The following is a 20,583-nucleotide window of genomic DNA, read 5'->3' on the forward strand; positions in this document are numbered from 1 at the left end:
TTTCCAATGTTTAATTTCTACAAATAATATAGTACTCAAATACATAAAGATGATAGTGTCGGGGACGGTTACTCGAGTTTTAAAGGATTTCTCTACAGTAATTGATTTTTACTCCAAATTGAATTGACTAAAATGCTTCACGAGAATAAGTTCTTTGAGTAACAACTATTCGCGGAATTATTTGGCCTGACTAGAATTGCCGGTTTGGCTTTAACTTATAACTCGAGTAAAGACGAAACACTTTCATATTTACGTATTTTTATCAATTATTGTTCACTGAACGGGAGTTGGTTTGTTCCCCTTGAAAAGTCAACTAATTTCCGATCAATGACAATAATTACATGTTTTAATTTTTTCTTTTACAATTGAAATATTATTCTTCGTGATGATTTAACTCCAGTCCCCGTTAAAACATTATTAACATTTTGCTTTCAAATTACTTCAAAACATCTTTCAAAATATTACTTACCAGTATGGATGCACACCTTTAAAATAATTCTACTTTAATTAAACTTAGGAGATAATATAATCAATTACAATACTGTTTAGGAAATAAATTATATATATATATATATAATTTTATTCATCCCTGCATTATTATGTAACTGTGTACTATATGAACATTTGGAAATGTTCCTAAACCATTAGGCATTGCTAGCAAATAGGCCAGTGCTGAAGGGACATTTTTGAAGTATAATCAAGTAACCACCCACGCCTTTCTCATTGCAAATTTCTAAAGCAAAACCTTTCGTAATCAAAGGAACAATGTGAAAATGAAATTATCTTCTTATATTTGTTTTTTGCTTGCTTTGTGACGTGCGTATTAAATGTGAAATTTGTAATGAAAATATAATCTTTTATTTTCTTAAAAACAAGAAATTACCATAAGAACAAAACAGTATCAAGATTCATTGTTTGAGGCATTAAAACCAAATGCTGTTCCTTTGAGAAATTTTTGAAATGTAACTGATTTATAGCATTCAACTGGAATTCAATTGGGAACAGCATTTGAAGAAATGCATTAACAAATCTTAGCAAGAATGCCTGCATTAATGGTAAGTAAATAAACACATCTAAGAATAAAATTAATAAATGCTCATACTTCTGGAATCTTTTTGTGCTGTTATTTTTTAAACACATAAATTTCATGCAAAATAAAAGATCCCCTCAAAAATCTGTACATTACCACTAAGTCATATCTATCACAAGTAAACTCAAATAATATATGTTATTTACACTTTTAATTTTTTTTTCTCTCTCCTATTTCTGAGATGTACATGCTATGCTTTCACAAATTCATTGTTTTAAGATCTATAAGTCACTGAAATCACCACTATATGTGGTGGTGTCACTACTCACTATGTATTTGAAAGTTATTACACTAGAAAGTCCTTATAAATGCCAGGGGATGGTTGCTATTGAAGGTGGTATATTGGTGATCTGACTCCATAATTGAATGAAACAGCATTCAATATAAAAATATATTTTATTATACACACAGGAATAAGACTCGTACGGGAGCATTGCATAGCGATCCTTTTACTCCAACGGTGCCGACCAAAAAGAGGCTGTGAAGTGAGACAGAAGTTGTGATGTAACAGGACAGATGTCTCTTGCTGATTGGCTTACCCACTATGTATTTGAAAGTTATTACCTTAAAAAAATCCTTATAAATGTTTTCAATTTAAAAGGTCAACACTTATGTTCTTCCCTTGTAAAAGGATAAATGAGGTACAATAAAATATCTCTTAACTGGTAATATCAAAATAATGGCACTTTCAAAAATCTAAACTTAAATATGAATTTTAGTCCTATGGGATAAAAAAAACATAAAACGGCTAAATTTAAATGTGAAAAACATTTACGTTATGTTTCTGCCATCCAATGTAAGAAACAAGGAATTATCTAGAATACTAAGATGAACTGCTGATTCTTTTTTATATATTGATGCATGAACTTTGAAGCTAGTATCCATAATTTTCAGAAACTAATCACATTGAAAGATGCCAAGAAAATGACATATTGTAATATGTAAAAAATATTACAATATGCCACTGTTTGTTTAAATCCTATGATCATGTTAATAGAAGACAAATTGAGTGGCAGGTTCTCTTGGTTTTAAAACACATTTGGCATTCGTGTTTGGCACTTACATGTTTGGAGAAAGTTAATATTAGTGAAGAGGAGGTACAAGTTTGGGTGGATGTAGATAATTCTTATCTGTAATGAAGTTTCCATCAATCTCTCTTATGGGAAAGATGAAATAATTGTCATGTACTGGGGAAGGAGAATATGAAGATGCTCAGAAATTTGTAACTTTCATGTGATAATAAGTACAGTAATTTTAAAACGTTTTATCTTTCTGAAATATAAAACCATTGTCTGTATTTTAATTTTAAATAATCTGTATGATTTTGATATTATTTATTGTGATATTATTCGAGATAAAAGGCATGATAAAAAACATGCCCAACGAACTTCGCATAATGCATTCAAAAGTTGAATGCCGATGACATCATAAAGCATGAGCAAATAAATTCTGGCAAAATATATATTCAATTATCTAGAAAAATCTCTTATCCAAAATCAATGAAATTCTGCTGCCATTAAAAAGTATTTTATTGTACTTGTTTATTTTTTTCCAATCAAGATAAAATACACAATAAGATTTTATTTATATAAACTTTTATTATTTTACTTTTCTAATCATCCTCTTTTGGACAAAAACATAACTTTGCACCTGTCATATTTTGGGGGCCATACAAATTGCACAATTGCATAATATGCATTCCCTTTTACTAAATTGGCTTTTTAAATTGCATAATTCGTTTGATATTTTATTTTCAGGAAGTAAACAAAAAATAAAATTTGTATGTGTATAAAAAATAAAAAATTCTTAGCCATAGAATTTTAACTTCATATCTACAATTAAAATAATAAAATTACAGATAATACTGTTACTCATATTAACATATAAATTCTCAAAAAATTATATAATTGAAAAAAACATTTATTATCATAAATATTTCATATCATGAAACTTATAGAACTGTTTAAAAAAATACAAGCTTACCACAGGGTACATCAGGAACTTCATATATAACACTTAATTTTAAATATTATAAGGCACACAATGTATGTGTGTGAGCATAAACAATTTCAATGTACTAAAAATGTATTTAAAATTATATATCTTGAATATTCCATCATATAAAATGTATAACTCAAATGTGTACTAATAAATAATCAATTATAAGAAATTGAATGTGGCAAAATATTCTTCACAGAATCCAGATATTTAAAGGATTAAAAACTAATACATATGTAAATTTGATTCTTTAAACAAACATTCCCCCCTAGACTTTTGGCCCATCAGTGATCGATCGATAAAATCACTGAACATTGGTAGTTCAATTCAATCCTGGGAAATTGGCTGGCTGAGAGTTTTCAAGGTTTACATAAGATGGATATAAGTTTTCCTTAGAGAGTTCTCCACAAAGGCATGTTCAACCCTAGGCAGATAGCCTTCATGCAATTTTTTGTAACCCAAGTAATCCAATATCCTAAACGTTTAACATAATCAAAATTAGTTGAGCTGAATATTTGAACTTGAACAACTACTTGATTTTTGTATTTGATGTAATGTTGCAATTAAATTTTAACTTATATCTGAAAAGAATCTCATATTTTAGAAAATATCAGAGTTATGCAGAAAACGACTTTTTTACAGTTTTTGCCTCATTTTTCAATCATATTTTGCTCCTTTGATTTAGCTTGAAGAGACTGGAAATAATTCAAATCATAGACAAATATGAAGTAAAGCAGGCTTTAATCACAAAAGAAAGAAAATCACTGAGCAATCTGCAATAGTGTCAATGGCAAATAATTCAGATACTGTAATAACACGTACCAATAAAAAAAAAAAAAATTACTGTTTATACAGTGGGATAAGGCTTTTGACGTGATGTCCAGAAACATGAACTTATTTTCAATTTGATGGACAAATAAAAGACCATGTTAATGAATTTCAACAAGTTTTCTATTTAGTTAACAAAACATGGACTATAGATTATTGCTCTTTCACAGTAACATTTAAGATGTGACATACTCATGCTATAGTTCATGTTACTTCTTCTAAAATGACAAATGATCCAACAAAATCAGCATGCAGTATGAAAAGTTATACTAAGAAATTATGAATCCTTCGAAATAAATTCTCCGACATAAATTTACAAATCCCCGAAAATAAATTAGATGATTAAAAGAGTATGCTATTGCATAAGGAGCAATGTTCTTCATAGAAATCTTAAAATTAATTAATGTTAAGAGTTACTTAAATAAGAAGAATGCTAACTAATTCAGTAGGACTATATATTATGAATTTGTCAAATTTCCCGAAAACCTTTAGCATCAGACTTTGCAACCAACATCCTCAAAAATTTATTACTAGAAGTTTGACACTTCCTGAAATTTTGTACTCAAGGCTCATTATCCAGTCTTTCAAGGAAGTGGTTAAATGAATGATCAGTTCAATTGTAGGAGCACACAGAACATCATTTATAAGTTTTAAATCATCAGAAAAAGATATATGTATGTATATTATGGAAAAACAATTTTTTGGTACTTCCTTTTTAAAGTGACCACCCTACTTAATTGTTACCTCTGGCAAATTTAATAACCCAGTTTGTAATATGCAAATTTCAAATTCACCAGACTTACATATGTGCTGGCTGCTTTAACACTTTTTCGAATGGTAGACACTTGCCTTTTTTCAGCATTGGCCACTCCTAAGTAGTTGCAATTTTAGTGTAGAGGCACGTAATAGGCGGCCACCATTATCTCCTATGAAGGGACAGACAATTTATATTCATGCCTTCTCTGGAATTTGAACCTGGGCCCTTAAGTATTGCAGTCAGTTCCCTTAACCACTACGAAAGTACCATTAAAAAAATTTTCATGTGAACATTTATGGCAATTCAAATTAATGTAAATTAAAAGAGGCAAATAAAAAAAACTAATGTGTATACATAACAACTATTATAAAAAATACATAATCACCAACTGAAGAATAAATTTGAGAGTTTCGAAAAGTATGCTAAGCAATGCCTATATTTTAATTCATTTCCTGAATGATGTATAAAAAATGATCCTGTAATGGTTTACGTTACTTCTGAAATATTTTCCTAGAAGTAATTACATAAAGTTTATTTGTAGAAAAAATTCTTAATAAAAGTTCAGTCTATTATAATGGACTAGATAAGAGGAAGTCTACTGCAGTGCTTTCAAACCATCTTTCATTTTGCATTCTGAGTGTTATCTTTTATCATTCTATTGGATGTTCAACAAAATTTTATTGAGTTGCAAAGCCTTTCTTAATTTTATCTTCTTTTGGATTTTTTCAATATGATAATTTCTTATGGAATTATTTCAGACTTACATTCAAAATCGGAAATAAAAAACTTTTTATTCTTCTTTGCATGTTATTAAAGTTTTGTAATTACAGCTTAAAAGAACTTACCATTTCGATGAAAATGTCAAAATGGACCACGGAAAAGCATTTATAAGCAGACATTGTTTATGGACTCTTATTTCCTGAACACTGAAGGCAATTTATACATCAAACACATTTATCTAAATTAATAAACACATTCATCTAAATTAATTTAACAGCTTCTTGAAAATATGTACTGCAGTATTTTTAAAATAAAAAAATTAGAAAGTTTAATTTTACTTGCCCTAGAAGGAAGAAAAAACAAAGCTAATAATTAAAATTTTGTTATAGAATGATTCTTAATACAATTTCAGACAAAATAAATTTTAACAGGCAAGATGTACAATTTGAAGATTTTTAATTCAATGCTATGTGTTAAATAAAAGATATATTTATTAATATTATTACTCTTAAAATGCATTAAATGATTAGACAGCTCAATATATTTTCCTCACATTGATTACCATAATAGTTACTTCCTCAGCTAACAAATCATTGTAAAGATATGATTCCCACCCATAATATTTCACTTAATTAGTCACACTTTTTATACTTCTTTTTTTCCCTCATTGTTCTGAAAGAAAATAATAGGATTAGAATTTGAGACCATGAAACTTTAAAACATGGGATCCTAAGCCCCAGGTAATTATGAGGACTTGCCTATAATTATACAAGCAGCTGCTCATATAATGCCGGTCAGAGGGTTAGGAAAATGTGATTTGTTGCCAAATATTATAAAAGCATCCATGAAAATGAAATTGACTGCAACAAACGATAAATTGGCCTTTCGTGCTACAGATATATAGAAGGAATTTAATTATAAACTCATATTTATTATCACATTTAATATAATCTTATCAACAGTTTATTTAAAATAACAGTATAATTCAGCAGAACTTATTTAGGTACTTATATATTAACGGAACAACTTTGGCACAATATGGTTATTATTTTTTATAGATTGAAAAGTTAAAATCAAGTGCAAGGTGGCAATTTTGTCATTAAAAAAAAAAAAAAAAAAAAAAGCAAGCTATCAATATTTATTATAAGTCTCCAAACACTATCAACATATCAAAAGAAAACACACTCTAAAAATTTAAAATGCAAATTTTAATTAATAAATAAGGATTATATGGTACATTAAAAAATAAAACACAAACTTTTTTTGAAAATTCCTCCTCTAATTTTTAGACATCTTCTTCATCCCATATACATATTGATCTGTTTTCATTTAAAAATAGATAAGAGACTTGCATAAACTCAGCACTGCACACCAGTTATCAATCAAGGGCATCTCATTTTTCCTTTTCGAGATTTTGTGGAAAAATATTAAATTCCTCCAGAAATTTTAATTTAATTTCCTGCATCACTGGCAAATTCTGCAAGTGATACTTTGAAATTTGATAAAATTGAGTTAATATCATGAACAGAAAGAAGCTGCTTGACTGAAGTATTATTATGAACATGGTTGCCAGAGTTCGGCACATTCTGAAAATTTGGTGACTTCTACTAAGGTGGTTGCAATAGCATGTAAGTACCCTTATTAAAGATATACATTAGTTATTGTATTTAGTACAATTATGCAAGCAAGTTATTTAAAATAACAACATATATAAACATGCTAGAAAATTTTATTTATTATTAAATATAATGGAAAATTCTATTTGTTATTTTTTAAAATTTTGTTAGCCATTTACTAAAAAAACACAAAAGCATACCAAAAAAATTATTTTTTTAAAGATTATTTCTGGGGGGGGGTCATAGTTCAGCGTGAAGAAATGTGCCAAATCCACTTTCTTATAAAGACCGCTACAGATGACAAGTACCATTATATGATAAATGATATAATTATTGAGGCATATCATTTTATAATTGATAGATGCTTATAAATAGCATTAAATATAAGAAAATAAACTAGTTTTATACTCAAATCTAAAGAAAGAAGGGGGAAGGCATATGCTACAGTTTATTTTCATATTTGTCTACCTAAAAAAAAAAAATAATAATTAAAAATTCATGATGTTCAATCTGAGGTAAAAGCATATCTTAAAAAATAACTCAAGCATTTGAATAATATATACCTTATTTATTGGAAAATAAGACTCCTTTTTTTTTCTGCAGTAGTTTTGTTTTAAAATTTGGATTGGTTCTCGTAAATGCATACTTTATTAAAATTAATAACAATTAAGAAAAGGGAATTTAACTATCATAATTCACAGAATAATTAAACTGTTTAAATACCAAACAAACTGTACATGTTACTATACACATCAATTGCTTAACTTTCACTAATTATAATAGCCATATTTAACTAAGTAAGTTCAGTTTAGGCTTTCATTTATCAAATTGGTCACAGGCTCTGAAAACATAGATAAAAATATATTACTAACTTTTCCTAAATTTTATTTCTATATCACATATCCCAAACTTGAAATCTTAAAAGGTAGGAAGCTGTACTTCATGTTGCACAGCAATACCATTTCAAAGGAACTGCAAACTTATTATTATTAATTCAATTAATAATGCATGCTTCAAGTTATTAAAATATTGGTAATTCATTTCTGATGTGAAATATTAGCATTTAATTGGATATTCTAAATTTTATGTTCTTTGGTTAATTTCATTTTGTAATTTTCTTATATTTTTATGCCAAGTAAATTCTAAGCAGTGAAAGGAAACTTTAATTTATCAAATTATGATGAAAATAATAATTAAAGTTCATAGTATTCATGTGGATAAATTTAATGATATCCCACATATAGAGGTAAACAAAATTATATACAAATATTAATTGATTAAACATTGCCTGAATCTTTGCATAAAAATTACAATTGCATTACAATAAAATGTAACAAGAAAAAATATTCAGATGAATTAAAATTTACTATGAAAATCATTACAGGTGAAAGAGTGAAATTTGCCTATTTTAAGTATCATTAATTCAAAAGAACCATTTTCCTTGGTAAAAGGGTAAAAATTAAAAACTGGAAGATTCAAATGACCTACTGGGACAGTTGGCAGTTATCATAGTAAGATATTTTGGTTTAATTAGCTTGTGTCCTTTTATTCTAATTAGAATTATGCTCTTATTTAATATTCATTTTTATTTCTCAAGTTATCCTAAAGTGTATGTATGGAAGGTCTTATTTTAAAGTAAAGCAGTAAATGACATTCAATACATTTTAGTACTCTGAATACTCAAAACTGTATAGTACATTCATAGCATTTCAGAGTTTTAATATATATAATATGCTGTATTCTGAAAACATTCATATAATTAATATAATAAAAATAATTCAGTTTTAGTAAAAAGTCATTTTCATAAATGACATTTTATGCATTGAAGTTACTAGCAACAAAAATGTCTTATTAAAAAACTGGAAAAGCAGCTTGAAAACATTTGTACAATTGACAGTAATTTTCAAAGTTACATTAAGCAAATTCTTCAAATTACAAAATATCTTGAGCAAAATTGTGCTAAAGCAATTGTAAATTGTTCACATATGTATAGATGACTTAAATGTATCACAAGTAAGCTTCAGTGTAAATACTATAACTTTCAGAAGTAAATATTACACTGAGTTTATTCTCTCTAATACAGATCTTACCAGTAAAGGAAAAAAAACCACACATTTTATATGAATATGATATAGAAAGTAAGTTCACGAGATGATATTAATATAAATTCATAATGCATACAAATAAAATTACTGATGTTTTAAAATATGAAACCACTTATTTGATCTTGATTTTTGGTATGATTAATCTTTCAAAATATCATTTTACAGTATCAAATAAACTATAAAACATATATGATATATGCATAATTAACTTCCTTTTGTTTGATTATTACTACTTGAAATGCCAGGTGGACTAGTATCCATTTCACCAGGTACTACAGGTTCAGTTAAAACACTCCTAGGAAGATCTCCTTCACTTAGAAATGGAGTTTCAGTGCCTGTTGTTCCTATTACTAAAACATTTCTTTTTAAGTCAATGCAACACTGATGTCGTTTTAACATATCTAAACCTAATAGCATATCCATTACTTGTTCTTCTAAAATTGAGAAAGATGACTGTAAAAACACATCATTAATTTGAATGTGGCCCAAATGAACTCGGCCAAGTATTTTCTGAATGCCCACGCCTTTAGCATATCCAGCCCATCTCTTATCTACAAGTCGCATAATACCACACCTTTCAGCACATGCCTGGCTCATGATAGTTGTCTGAGCACCACTGTCAATAAAAGCTCTGACTGGATGACCATTCACTTTACAATTAATATACAGCATAGTCACTTGGCCGAAGCTTTCAGGATGATATTCAATTGCTGCTTCCATGTTCGAATCAACGTTGTCCTGTCTGATCTCCTCTGCTATCAAGCGCTGAGCTTCAGGATCGAAAGGGTCAGCATTCATAATCTGGATACGCTTCATCTCCCGTTCTGATTTTTCAGCAAGCTGGATATTTAAAACTTCCCCAAATAACTCTTTATTCCCTGATAAGAATGCATCAGCCAGTCGGGGATTGTTTTGCTTCAGAAGAGTTAACTGAGCAGGATTATTTCTTAAAGCCTGCATAAGACGTTCTACCTCATCGCTTCGAGCATGTGTGGGAGATGATACATTCTGTGTTGGAGTAGTTGGTGTTACCTGGGCAGAAGCTACACTTCCCGGTAACTGGATGGAACTGAAATCTATTCCTAAATCAGGGAGTTGATTTGAAGGAGGCTGAAGAAGCATTTGTTGAATCAAGAGTACATCACCTTCTTTAATTCCATAAGACCGTAAATCCTTTTTATTATCAAGGAGAGGGCGACCCTCGTGAGTTATGACCATTTCTTGGGATGGTAACCCGACCTCACATTCACATAATGCTTTAAAATTCTCTAATTCCATATCCGGGCTCACTTCTATTGTGACAAGTACATCCGTTAACGTTGTTACTGTTATTTTCATAGCTGATTTTGAACACTGTAATCAAAACACAACCTTATACCTGCTTACGCACTGATGAAAAACACACTGTTACGTTTTCAGACGTTGCCAGAATGATGCAGCACAATTTTGACATATTACAGTTGCCATAGTGACGGCTTTTACGATAAATGTTAAAATATTGTTCTGCGTATTATTTATTAACAATAATATTTATCGTGTTCTCTCAGATTAGCTAGTCGTATTAAAAAATTCAAATTGAAGACAGTTATTTACAGAATTTTTACAAATAATTATTTAATGTAACTATTTTTTATGCGTGGTATAACAGAACTTTAACATAGATATACTGACTATCCTATATTTAACATACGCTAATCAAAATTCTGACTAATAATTTTACCTTTATGCAACATACTATCAATTTTTCAACCAATAAATTCATCAGTTTCCAACCTTTTCTTCCAACTTCCAGCCAGCATAAGACAAAAAATCAAATGCAAAAATCGTATTAGGAAAAACTGGCAAAATACAAGAGACTCGAGGCTAAAAATTCAACTGAACGCTCTTCAACGTGAGATTACAAAAACATTAATAACTTCAAGACGCAACGCTGGCGTAACTTCCTCAACTCTCTCGCAACTGAAGATAATTCTCTTTTTGACATTGCAAAGAAATTTAAGAAACCCTTCAAGCAAATTCCTCCACTTCATGGTACCAACGGAATGATTTATTCAGACGAAGATAAAGCTAACAACTTTGCAGATATACTAGAAGAACCGTTTACTCCCAATACTACTCCCTACGACAACAATCATATCTCCAAAGTTAGTGATACTGTTAATACCTTCCTACAAATACCAGGTCCTTTGAACTTTACATTCCTTGCCACGCCTAAGCTGGTTGCCGATTATATTAGCTCCTGGTGTTGATGGTATTTCTACCAAAGCGTTGAAACATCTTCCTATCAATGCCATCACTTGTCTTACTAACATAATCACCTCTATCATTAAATTCTCTTACTTTCCTAATATTTGGAAATATGCCATCATCGTCGTCTTCCCAAAACCGCATCAAAATTAAAAGTTTCTCCAGAACTACCGCCCAATCAGCCTTCTCAGCCAATTTTCTAAAATAGTTGAAAAAGTTAATCATCTTAATCAAATTATTCCACAGAGTTCCTACATTCCAGACGAACAGTTTGGCTTCCGTCATCTTCACAGTACTAATCACCAGCTGCTTCATGTCATCAACTATATTATTGACGGTTTCAATTGTAAGTTCCCTACCGGAGCTATTTTCCTTTATATTGCGAAAGCTTTTGATAGGGTATGGCAACGGGGACTTATATACAAACTTATTAAGTTAAACTTTCTCGATCATTGTATTAGACTTATTGCTTCCTATCCCCAAGACAGAATCTTTGCAGTGAAAATTGGCAGTTCTGTTTCTTCCAAGAGAAAAATATTCGCTGGAGTGCCTCAAGGATCTGTACTTTATCCATATTTATATAACATTTACATTTACGATATTCCTAAGGACCCACAAATTACCATTGCTCTTTTCGCTGATGATACTGCAATTATGATCCAAGCTTCTACTGTTACTGATGTCCAGCTCCTTCTTCAACATTACCTCAATCATCTAAAAAATTGGCTCACTCTTTGGAGGATTGCAGTTAATACCGAAAAATCAAAAGCAATAATTTTTCGCAAAGGTCAAGCAAATTTCATTCCACCTAGTCCTCTTCTGTTTGATGAAGAAATTGTCTGGGTTGACGAAGTTAAATATCTAGAAGTCATTCTTGATAAAAAATTGACTTTTCAGAAACATCTCAGGGAAATTGTGAAAAAAATCAATATCACGCTTGCAACTATGCGCCCACTTCTTGGCAGAAGAAATCATATGTCCGTTTCTAATAAACTCCTCTTATATAAATCTATATTTAGACCAGCAATACTCTATGCTAGTCCTGTCTGGGGCCACGCTGCCAAAACTCACCTTCAACACATCCAAGTTCTTTAAAACAAAGCACTCAGAGAGATCATCAACGCGCCCTGGTTCATTCCAAATTCTTATATCCACCGTGATCTCAAAGTAGATACAATTCAAGATTATATTCAAAAACTGACCAGAAATTTTTTTCTATTCAGTTCTCACTCATTCTAACAACTGAATCAACTCTCTTAGATGTTCTCCATTTCCCAGAGAAAAGCACAAATATCCAACTGACATTCTCCATCCTTAACATTTTTTACTTATACTAGATTCTTCAGTTCACTGATTTGGACCTTCAACCAGACACTCACCTTTTTCGTTGACTGATGGCGGCCACTGGACATTTACTTTCGTCTTTTGGTTGGGTTTACTGATGTTCTTCACGTGATACAGAGTAAAAGGAGGCGCTGCTTTCTGAAACTCAAATTCACTATATGTTCTTAGTACTAATAATTTTATATCTAGCTCTGATTTTGCTTAGAGTTCCTCAACCAGTCAGTCAATTTAAGTTTCTTTTCAGCGCAGTCAATTTACATTTTTTTCACAACACTTGTAAGAATTATCTGATCTATTTTTTTTTCTTTCAATATATGCATCATTTTATGTATCCCATAAGTAGAATTTGCTACATAATAGTGTAGGGAAATCGTCACTCTGAGGTGTATGGTTACCAGGTTCAGCTATTTATCTCTCATTTGGTTCAAGAAACATGTTCTTTGGTTTATTTGTTTTCGATCTCGCGTTTTTCTAAACACGAATAAGCTGTAAATGAAATAGTTGGCTGTAAACGATTTCTTCACCTATGTTAACCCAAGAACTGGGTACAGCACAATATGTCTGTTGTAAAAAGCTTTCTTCTTGGCATCTTATATAGCAATTATTTTTCACGATTTCGCAGAATAGAGGATATCCTTTTGAAAATGTAAAAGTTACGTTTCAGGAAATGGGATTTTAGCCGTCAGGCCTCTAACAAATTTTCAGTGACAACAAAACTGGACTAATAATTAAGTCTGTTTTCCACGGATGATAATTCCATCTGGAGAGCATGCTCTAAATATAGGAAATGCTACAATAATATTCCGCCCCATAAAGGCCCTGACAGGATCCATTACACCGAAACTGAGAAAGCAGAACTCTTAGCTTCGCATCTGGAATCCAAGTTTTGCATAAACATTATGTATGGCACAACAACAGAACAGGTTATCTCTGACTTTCATAACAGTTACACAACAAACCCATTCACAAACAATATCGTTCCAGTCCGACCGTCGGAAGTTATTGGCTATGTTAAGAATTCAAAGAACAACAAGAGCCCGGTAGCATATAAGCATTCTGTACCGCGCCACGCACCTAGGGGAAAATCCCTCCTCGTGATTGGATACGGCTTCGGTTGATATCTTTTCCTCTACGCTTAGGAACGCCTTGACTTTGCCTGGGTTCGAGGATACAACTCCATACCGTTTGTTTATATTTTGATAGCAGTACTGAAACGATTATTACGTATGTTGAATTTTTGTTGCTATAAGATTACACTTGCAACACTGCAGAGTGATGAATTTAATATAAAAATACACTGTTTTTTCCCTAGAGAGAAAAAGTATTATTTTTTCTAGTGCTAACTACGTAAATGTGTATTAATATTAATTGCAGAGATCTTTAATGAATGTATTAATTTAAAACCCTTCATCTTAAAAGTTTTGTGATTATTAATTCATTATATATCCATTCTCTGCAGATGCAATCTCCGAAAGCATTAGACAAGTCACTTTTCGGAAATAGCAAAAACGACGTTGGGAGCTAACATAGTATAAAGTTGTAACGTTGCGCGCCTCCAACTTGCACGCAACCAAGAGGTGACTGTGAAAACTGTATAAAACACAGAGTCTTGTGAAGGGTTTAAGTCCCTTTTTATTCAACGTAAAAATTACAATTGCGTGCTTTTGACGCTCACAGACTGTGCCAACTCGGCAGTCAAATAAAAATAATAACCTGAAAAGAACTTAAAGACAAGACTCTAACTACGAGGCTCTCTACAATAACTAACTCACCGCGTTTTACAACACCGCTGCTAATTCAGCAGACTTGAAGCTCACTTGGACGATTAACACTACTTCCCGCCAAGCACATAGGCCGAAACGCGGGGTTCTTCAATTTCTCGCTAACTACCTCCGCGCTCGTGAAGTAAGAATATCACACACCGAACTTGTTTCCTTCCTATTTAAATCATAATACTTCCGCTGATAATTTGAATCCTTGCGCGTTCTACTAAAATTTACATATTCTGGCATTGGCAGTTCCAGGGGAAAGTAAGGCTTGACAGGAAAGATAGTTTAAACTTAAAATAAATGTTAGTTAAAATAAATATAAACCCTACATTTGCCGCAGCCAGAATTTGGAAAACTTGTGTGAAGTAAGCAATAACTAATGAATGTGAAGTAAGCAATAACTAAGAAAAACGAATCGTTTAAAAACAAAAATTTATTGTGTCAAGAAAGTGTAAATTATAATGTATGTAGAAAGGTCCTACAAACGACCTGTTGTATGTTTCTCTAATTCTGAACTAACTGGCGAGAACCTCGTTTACACAAAAAAAATCTTATGTAACAATTTGTATACTAAAATTCTGTTGCTCGTTATAAAACTCTCTTCTTACAGCAACTTTTCCTGGACTTCATCAATCAATCTTGGTCTTTCCTTCCAGCATCTGGAAGGAATAAGTATCAGTATCTTTCTACATACATTATAATTTACACTTTCTTGACACAATAAATTTTTGTTTTTAAACGATTCGTTTTTCTTAGTTATTGCTTACTTCACATTCATTCAATTTTTCAAGCATTAATTTAACTTTACCCTGGCTCTCCACCATGTGTGGTGTCAAACGGGAATATTCGTGTTTTAGTCTTACAACACTTCCCCTAACCACCAAGATTTGTTAGAATTCAACAACCAACTAGACACACCTTACTCGACATTCTACAACTCCATGAGCTACTTTAATAGTCTTAAAAATTCAAATGTAGGTGGAGAACCCTACAAAACACATTCATTCTAACTTCCCCCTCATTCATCTTTAAACATGCAGGCTTTCGCTCTAAAGCATGACTTTATCTACAATTTAATACTTAAATTTTGACTTCATTGCTTTTAAGCATTCACTTTTAGCATCTACAATTTTATGCTTCTAGACTAAATTCTACTTTTACATAACATTCAAGTATTTACATACATTTACAAGATTTTAATACATATGATTTTTACAATTTACCATAAAATGAATAAGAGAAAATAAATTTTTACTTTACTCATTCTTCGCCAAGCTGGCGGCACTGAAACTAAAATTCTTATTAATACAAGAATACGAAGTTATTTTTATCTTCGGCCAAATTTTGGCTTTAACATAACAGAATTAGTCTTTCGACCGACAGAAAATGCTTGTTTTTAGCTTTTACACTTAAAGAAAATAATACTTTTGCCTTAGCTAAATAAAGTAAAACAAAACTAAGTCTCAACCGAGACATATTGACTTTCGTCAAAACATAGAACTTCGTACTTATGCATAACATTTCGGAACAAAAGAGAAAAAAAAATTATAGAAGGTTTTAACTTATCTTTGAGTTTTCGATGCTTGAAACTCCGTCATTCGTTTTTGGCAGAATTGGTTCCAAGTTAGAGGTTTCATGGATGTTAATCTTCTCCTTACTGCCCTCCGAGTGTCGTCCACCTGACTTTTTCTTTTGCGTCCTCTACATGCAGGGCCGGATTAAGGGTGTCGTAGGCCCTAGGCACTCCAGCAGCGTAGGCCCCGAAATAATAAACATTTTTTAACTGAAATTGACCGCTAATATTAAGTAATAATTTTGTTGTAGATATAAATCCGAAAATGTGATGATGCGGTAAAATAACATTATTTTATTTTGGGATTTTAATGTTTTTATTTTTCATAGAGCCATTTTCAATAGCCATAATTCCAGAATTGAGTTTATCTGCAACAATGCAACTTTTATATCTACCAAATTCCATGCAGAATTCCAGGGTTTTAGTACATGAACATGACAAGACATTAGCCGCCGGGAAAACCTCTCGGACGGGCACATGCGTTTGACACAGTTGGCCACGTTTCCATGCCCACTACCAAACGCTTGCGCGCGATCGAGAGGTTTTCCCTGCTGCTAAGGTCTTTTGTTTTAGTAGCTCAGTTGTGTAATAAGTTAATATGTAAACACTACGATAGAGCGTGTATGCCTGTGCTTGTATTTAATCACGCTCAACCCCAAGTCAATCTTTAGTTTAAAAACTGGAAGTTAAATTTATTATAAGTAAGGTAAGTAAAGGAAAGTTGTTTTTATACTCTACTTATTTCAACCTAGTTTTTGATTCTGGAATATTGCTTCATTCCATTATAAATAATAGAATTTTCATTTTATCAATTATTTATTTATTAGTATAATAGTCCGCCGTAGAATGCAGCCTACTATGGGGTGGTTTGGCCATACTATTGTAAAAAATCTCCAGTAGTAGTCGTAGAAATAGTATAGTCCAAATCACCTTTGGAATAGCTTAATTTTAATCTATACTCGTAAATCCGGGTTTCGTTTTTACAAGTTTAAAATGCATTACTTAACAAATTTAAAATAACTTTTTAGCTTTCTGATAGCATAATAAAAGCGACGGGCGCAAACTAAAATGTATATTTAAAGGTGACGAGAAGAAGGAGAAAACAAGTTTAAATTTTAGTTTGTGCGTGCCCATCGCTTTTATTATGGTATATCAGAAAGTTAAAAAATTATTTTAAACTTTTAAGCGCAATTTATAAAAGCTTTTTTTAAATATTTTTTTTTAGCAAAAAATGTCTGATGTATATAAAAGAAAACACCAAAGTGGACATGAAAAACGCAAAAAGAAAGAGAAAGTGAGTGAGTCGCTTAGTAAAATTAAAGGTTCTTTATTGAAATATGTTAACATTTCTAAGGAGACAGAAGATAATGCAGATGCGGTAGATATTTCCTCGATCGAGGTTAGACCTAAAGAAGCTGAGGCTTGTTGGGACTCGCAAGAATGTTCAACCAATAAAACTGAGAATGTCACAGAAGACGAGGCTGACGGGGGTTTACGAAATTTTAACGACGCTTCCAAGCAGGTGGTGCCTGAATCACTACCAACAACATCAGCCTCAAGTATTTTCAGTTCTGATCCAGCACGGTGGACAACCATAAGCGCAGATCTTATCGATTACTTCTCTCGTAATCACCCTGTGCAGAAATTGGATATAAATTTTAAGTTATACGCCACTAAATTTGGCGAAATAATGAGATGTCCATCACAAGATTATTTTTTCAGAAAACTGAACAACAATGATATTATAAAAAGGGACTGGTTGATATTTTCCGAATCTACTGGCAAGTTTTTTTGTTATAAATGTATTTTGTTCAAATCGGACCTACCTGGAAATCCAAACCTCTTTAATGACTGGAAAAACGCACATTCGAGAATTTCAAGTCATGAAGTGTCAAAAGAACATTTTGCATCTATTTCTGCTTTAGTGAACTACCAACAAACTAGAAAAATTGATGAGACGTTTGATATTGTCAAGGAAAAAGAAAGCACATATTGGACAACGGTTTTAAGAAGAGTAGTGGAAGTAATTAAGTTTTTGGCCGAAAGGGGACTAGCGTTTAGAGGCGATAATGAAATACATGGTGATCCTAGTAATGGCAATTTTCTTGGGTGTATCGATCTCTTAGCCAAATTTGATCCGTTTCTAGAAGAACATGTAAGAAGATACGGTAATCCAGGCAGCGGAAAAGTATCATATTTATCCTCCACAACGTATGAAGAACTAATAATTTTACTGGGGTCAAAAGTATTGGAAAAAATAGTTACAGAAATCAAAGAAGCCAAGTATTATGGAATCACTGTGGATTCTACACCTGACGTTAGCCATACGGATCAACTCTCCATAGTTATTAGATATGTCTCAAAAACTGGAGATATATATGAAAGATTTTTGATGTTTGTTAAAATAGAAAAACATGATGCCAAGTATCTTTTTGACACTCTAATTTCAGTTTTAGAAAATCAGGGAATAGACCCAAAATTTTGCAGATGTCAGTCTTATGACAATGCGGCTAATATGAGCGGAGTGTATTCGGGAGTACAAACTAGATTTAGAGAAATCAACAGCGCAGCCACTTGGGTACCATGTGGAGCTCATAGTCTTAATCTAGTTGGCACAGCGGCGGCAGAAAGCTGCTTAGAAGCTGTAAAATTTTTTGAAATTTTGCAATCGCTCTACAATTTCTTTGCAGCGTCCCCTCAAAGATGGTCTAAACTAAGGTCTTTGGGAAGTAAAATTTCTGTAAAAAGACTTTCAGAGATCAGATGGTCAGCACGTTATGAGGCTGTAAAAACATTATGTGCCCATTATGATGATATACGTGGTATTCTTACAAATATTTCAACTAGTGAAGGTATGAAACCTACAACAGTGATTGAGGCACAAACCTTAATCCATCAAATGAATACTTTGGAGATGGTATTACTCACAGTTATTTGGGAAGATCTACTAAAACACGTCGATATTGTAAATAAATCTCTTCAAGAACCTGGCATCGAGTTTAACACGATGGTGCGACTTTACGACAGTTTAATTCAATATTTATCTCACTGCAGAACTGAGGACATGTATAATAGCTATTATCTTAAGGCAAAAGCCCTTGCACCAGATTCAGAATTTAAAGAATCCGAAACTAGAGTTCGTAAGAGAAAACGACAGTTCGATGAAGGGCCAGATGAGACTCCCTCTCGCAGTGCCAAAGATACCTTTAAGATTAATGTTTTTTTTATTGTTCTGGATGTGCTTTGCGCTGAAATGACAAAGAGACGCACTGCGTATACCAGCCTTTATGACACATTTAGTTTTCTTACGGATAATACACTGACCGAGGACATTATCAAGGTTAAGGCTCAAGCTCTGGTAAAAATGTATCCGTCTGACTTAGAAGAAAACTTTGTTGATGAGTATTTGATTTTTTCAAATTTGTACCCCAAAACCACCTCTATAACGGATCTCATCAAATTACAAATAAAGGATAAACTTGTGTCAAGTTTCCCAAATGTTAATATTGCATTGCGCATATACCTTTCGATATTGGGTTCGAATGCAGAAGGAGAAAGATCATTCTCCAAGTTGAAGCTTATAAAAAATTTTATGCGTTCAACTATGGGTCAAGAGAGAACTTCGTCACTGGGCCTTCTGTGTATTGAAAGGGATGTCGCTCGCGGCATTAATTTTGAAGATATAATATACGAATTCGCTGTGTCAAAATCCCGAAAAAAGGAGTTATTTTAGGATCTACTTAGTAAACCAAACGTTTTGTATTCGTATTTTTTGTGTATTTGTATTTACATATATTATTTTGACCTTCACTATATAATAATATAAAAATGTTTATAAGTTTTTGGGGTATTTTTATTTCAAAATATTTTTTTTCAAAGCCCTAAGACCTTTGGCCTTCGTAGGCCCTAGGCACGTGCCTACTGTGCCTAATTGGTAATCTGGCCCTGTCTACATGCTGGCCTCTTGGCGGAGTAATCGTCTGGTTGTTGGCATTTCCGTTTCTCCCTGGGACGGCTGGTCTTGACGTCCTCCGGTCTGGAGTCCTTCTTGAATTTCTTCTGTTCCTCGTATTTTTGTGCCTCCTGTGGCCGTTTCAGTTTCCGGAACGGCGGCCTTGCTGGCACGTGACTCTGTGGCCGTGTGCGCGTTCTCCTTGATGTATAATTTTTCCTACAATCCTTTGTAGGTGGTGTTTTTCTCTTTACCACGGTTTCTTTACCCGGTGCATCTGTATTTTTGTTTTTCTTAAACGCTGGAGTTTCAAAATTATTTTTTCTTTTTGATACCGACGTCCGGGTTGTAGAAGGGCTAGGTCTCTCTTCAGTTCTCTGTTTCTTGGGTGGTGGAATAGTTGTTGTAGTCTCTGGACCTTCTACTTCGTTTAGACTTGAGGCCTGCAAGAAACTTTTAAGGATTTCAAAATCATTTGGATTATAGTATTTTTTCACCTGGTCGGGGCTTGCTTTACAGATTTCCCCTCTCTCGTTCTTAAGATATAAGACTACTCCTTTGATTTCCTGAATTACATAAGGGCC

The 20,583-nt window shown here is 32.2% G+C and overlaps 1 protein-coding gene across 1 annotated transcript; it reads right to left on the bottom strand.

Annotated features, from left to right (window-relative positions):
- Positions 1 to 2,601: 2,601 nt before the first annotated feature.
- Positions 2,602 to 10,549, bottom strand: rngo (DNA damage inducible 1 homolog rngo). The gene has a single exon (XM_035372495.2). It carries the CDS (start codon positions 10,450 to 10,452, stop codon positions 9,319 to 9,321), a length of 1,134 nt encoding a protein of 377 aa, XP_035228386.2. The 5' UTR covers positions 10,453 to 10,549; the 3' UTR covers positions 2,602 to 9,318.
- Positions 10,550 to 20,583: the final 10,034 nt, after the last annotated feature.

Source organism: Stegodyphus dumicola, chromosome 1, assembly GCF_044657685.1.
Source record: "Stegodyphus dumicola isolate Sdum_Otavi_A_Nest chromosome 1, ASM4465768v1".
In the NCBI taxonomy this organism is placed as follows: Eukaryota; Metazoa; Arthropoda; class Arachnida; order Araneae; family Eresidae; genus Stegodyphus; species Stegodyphus dumicola.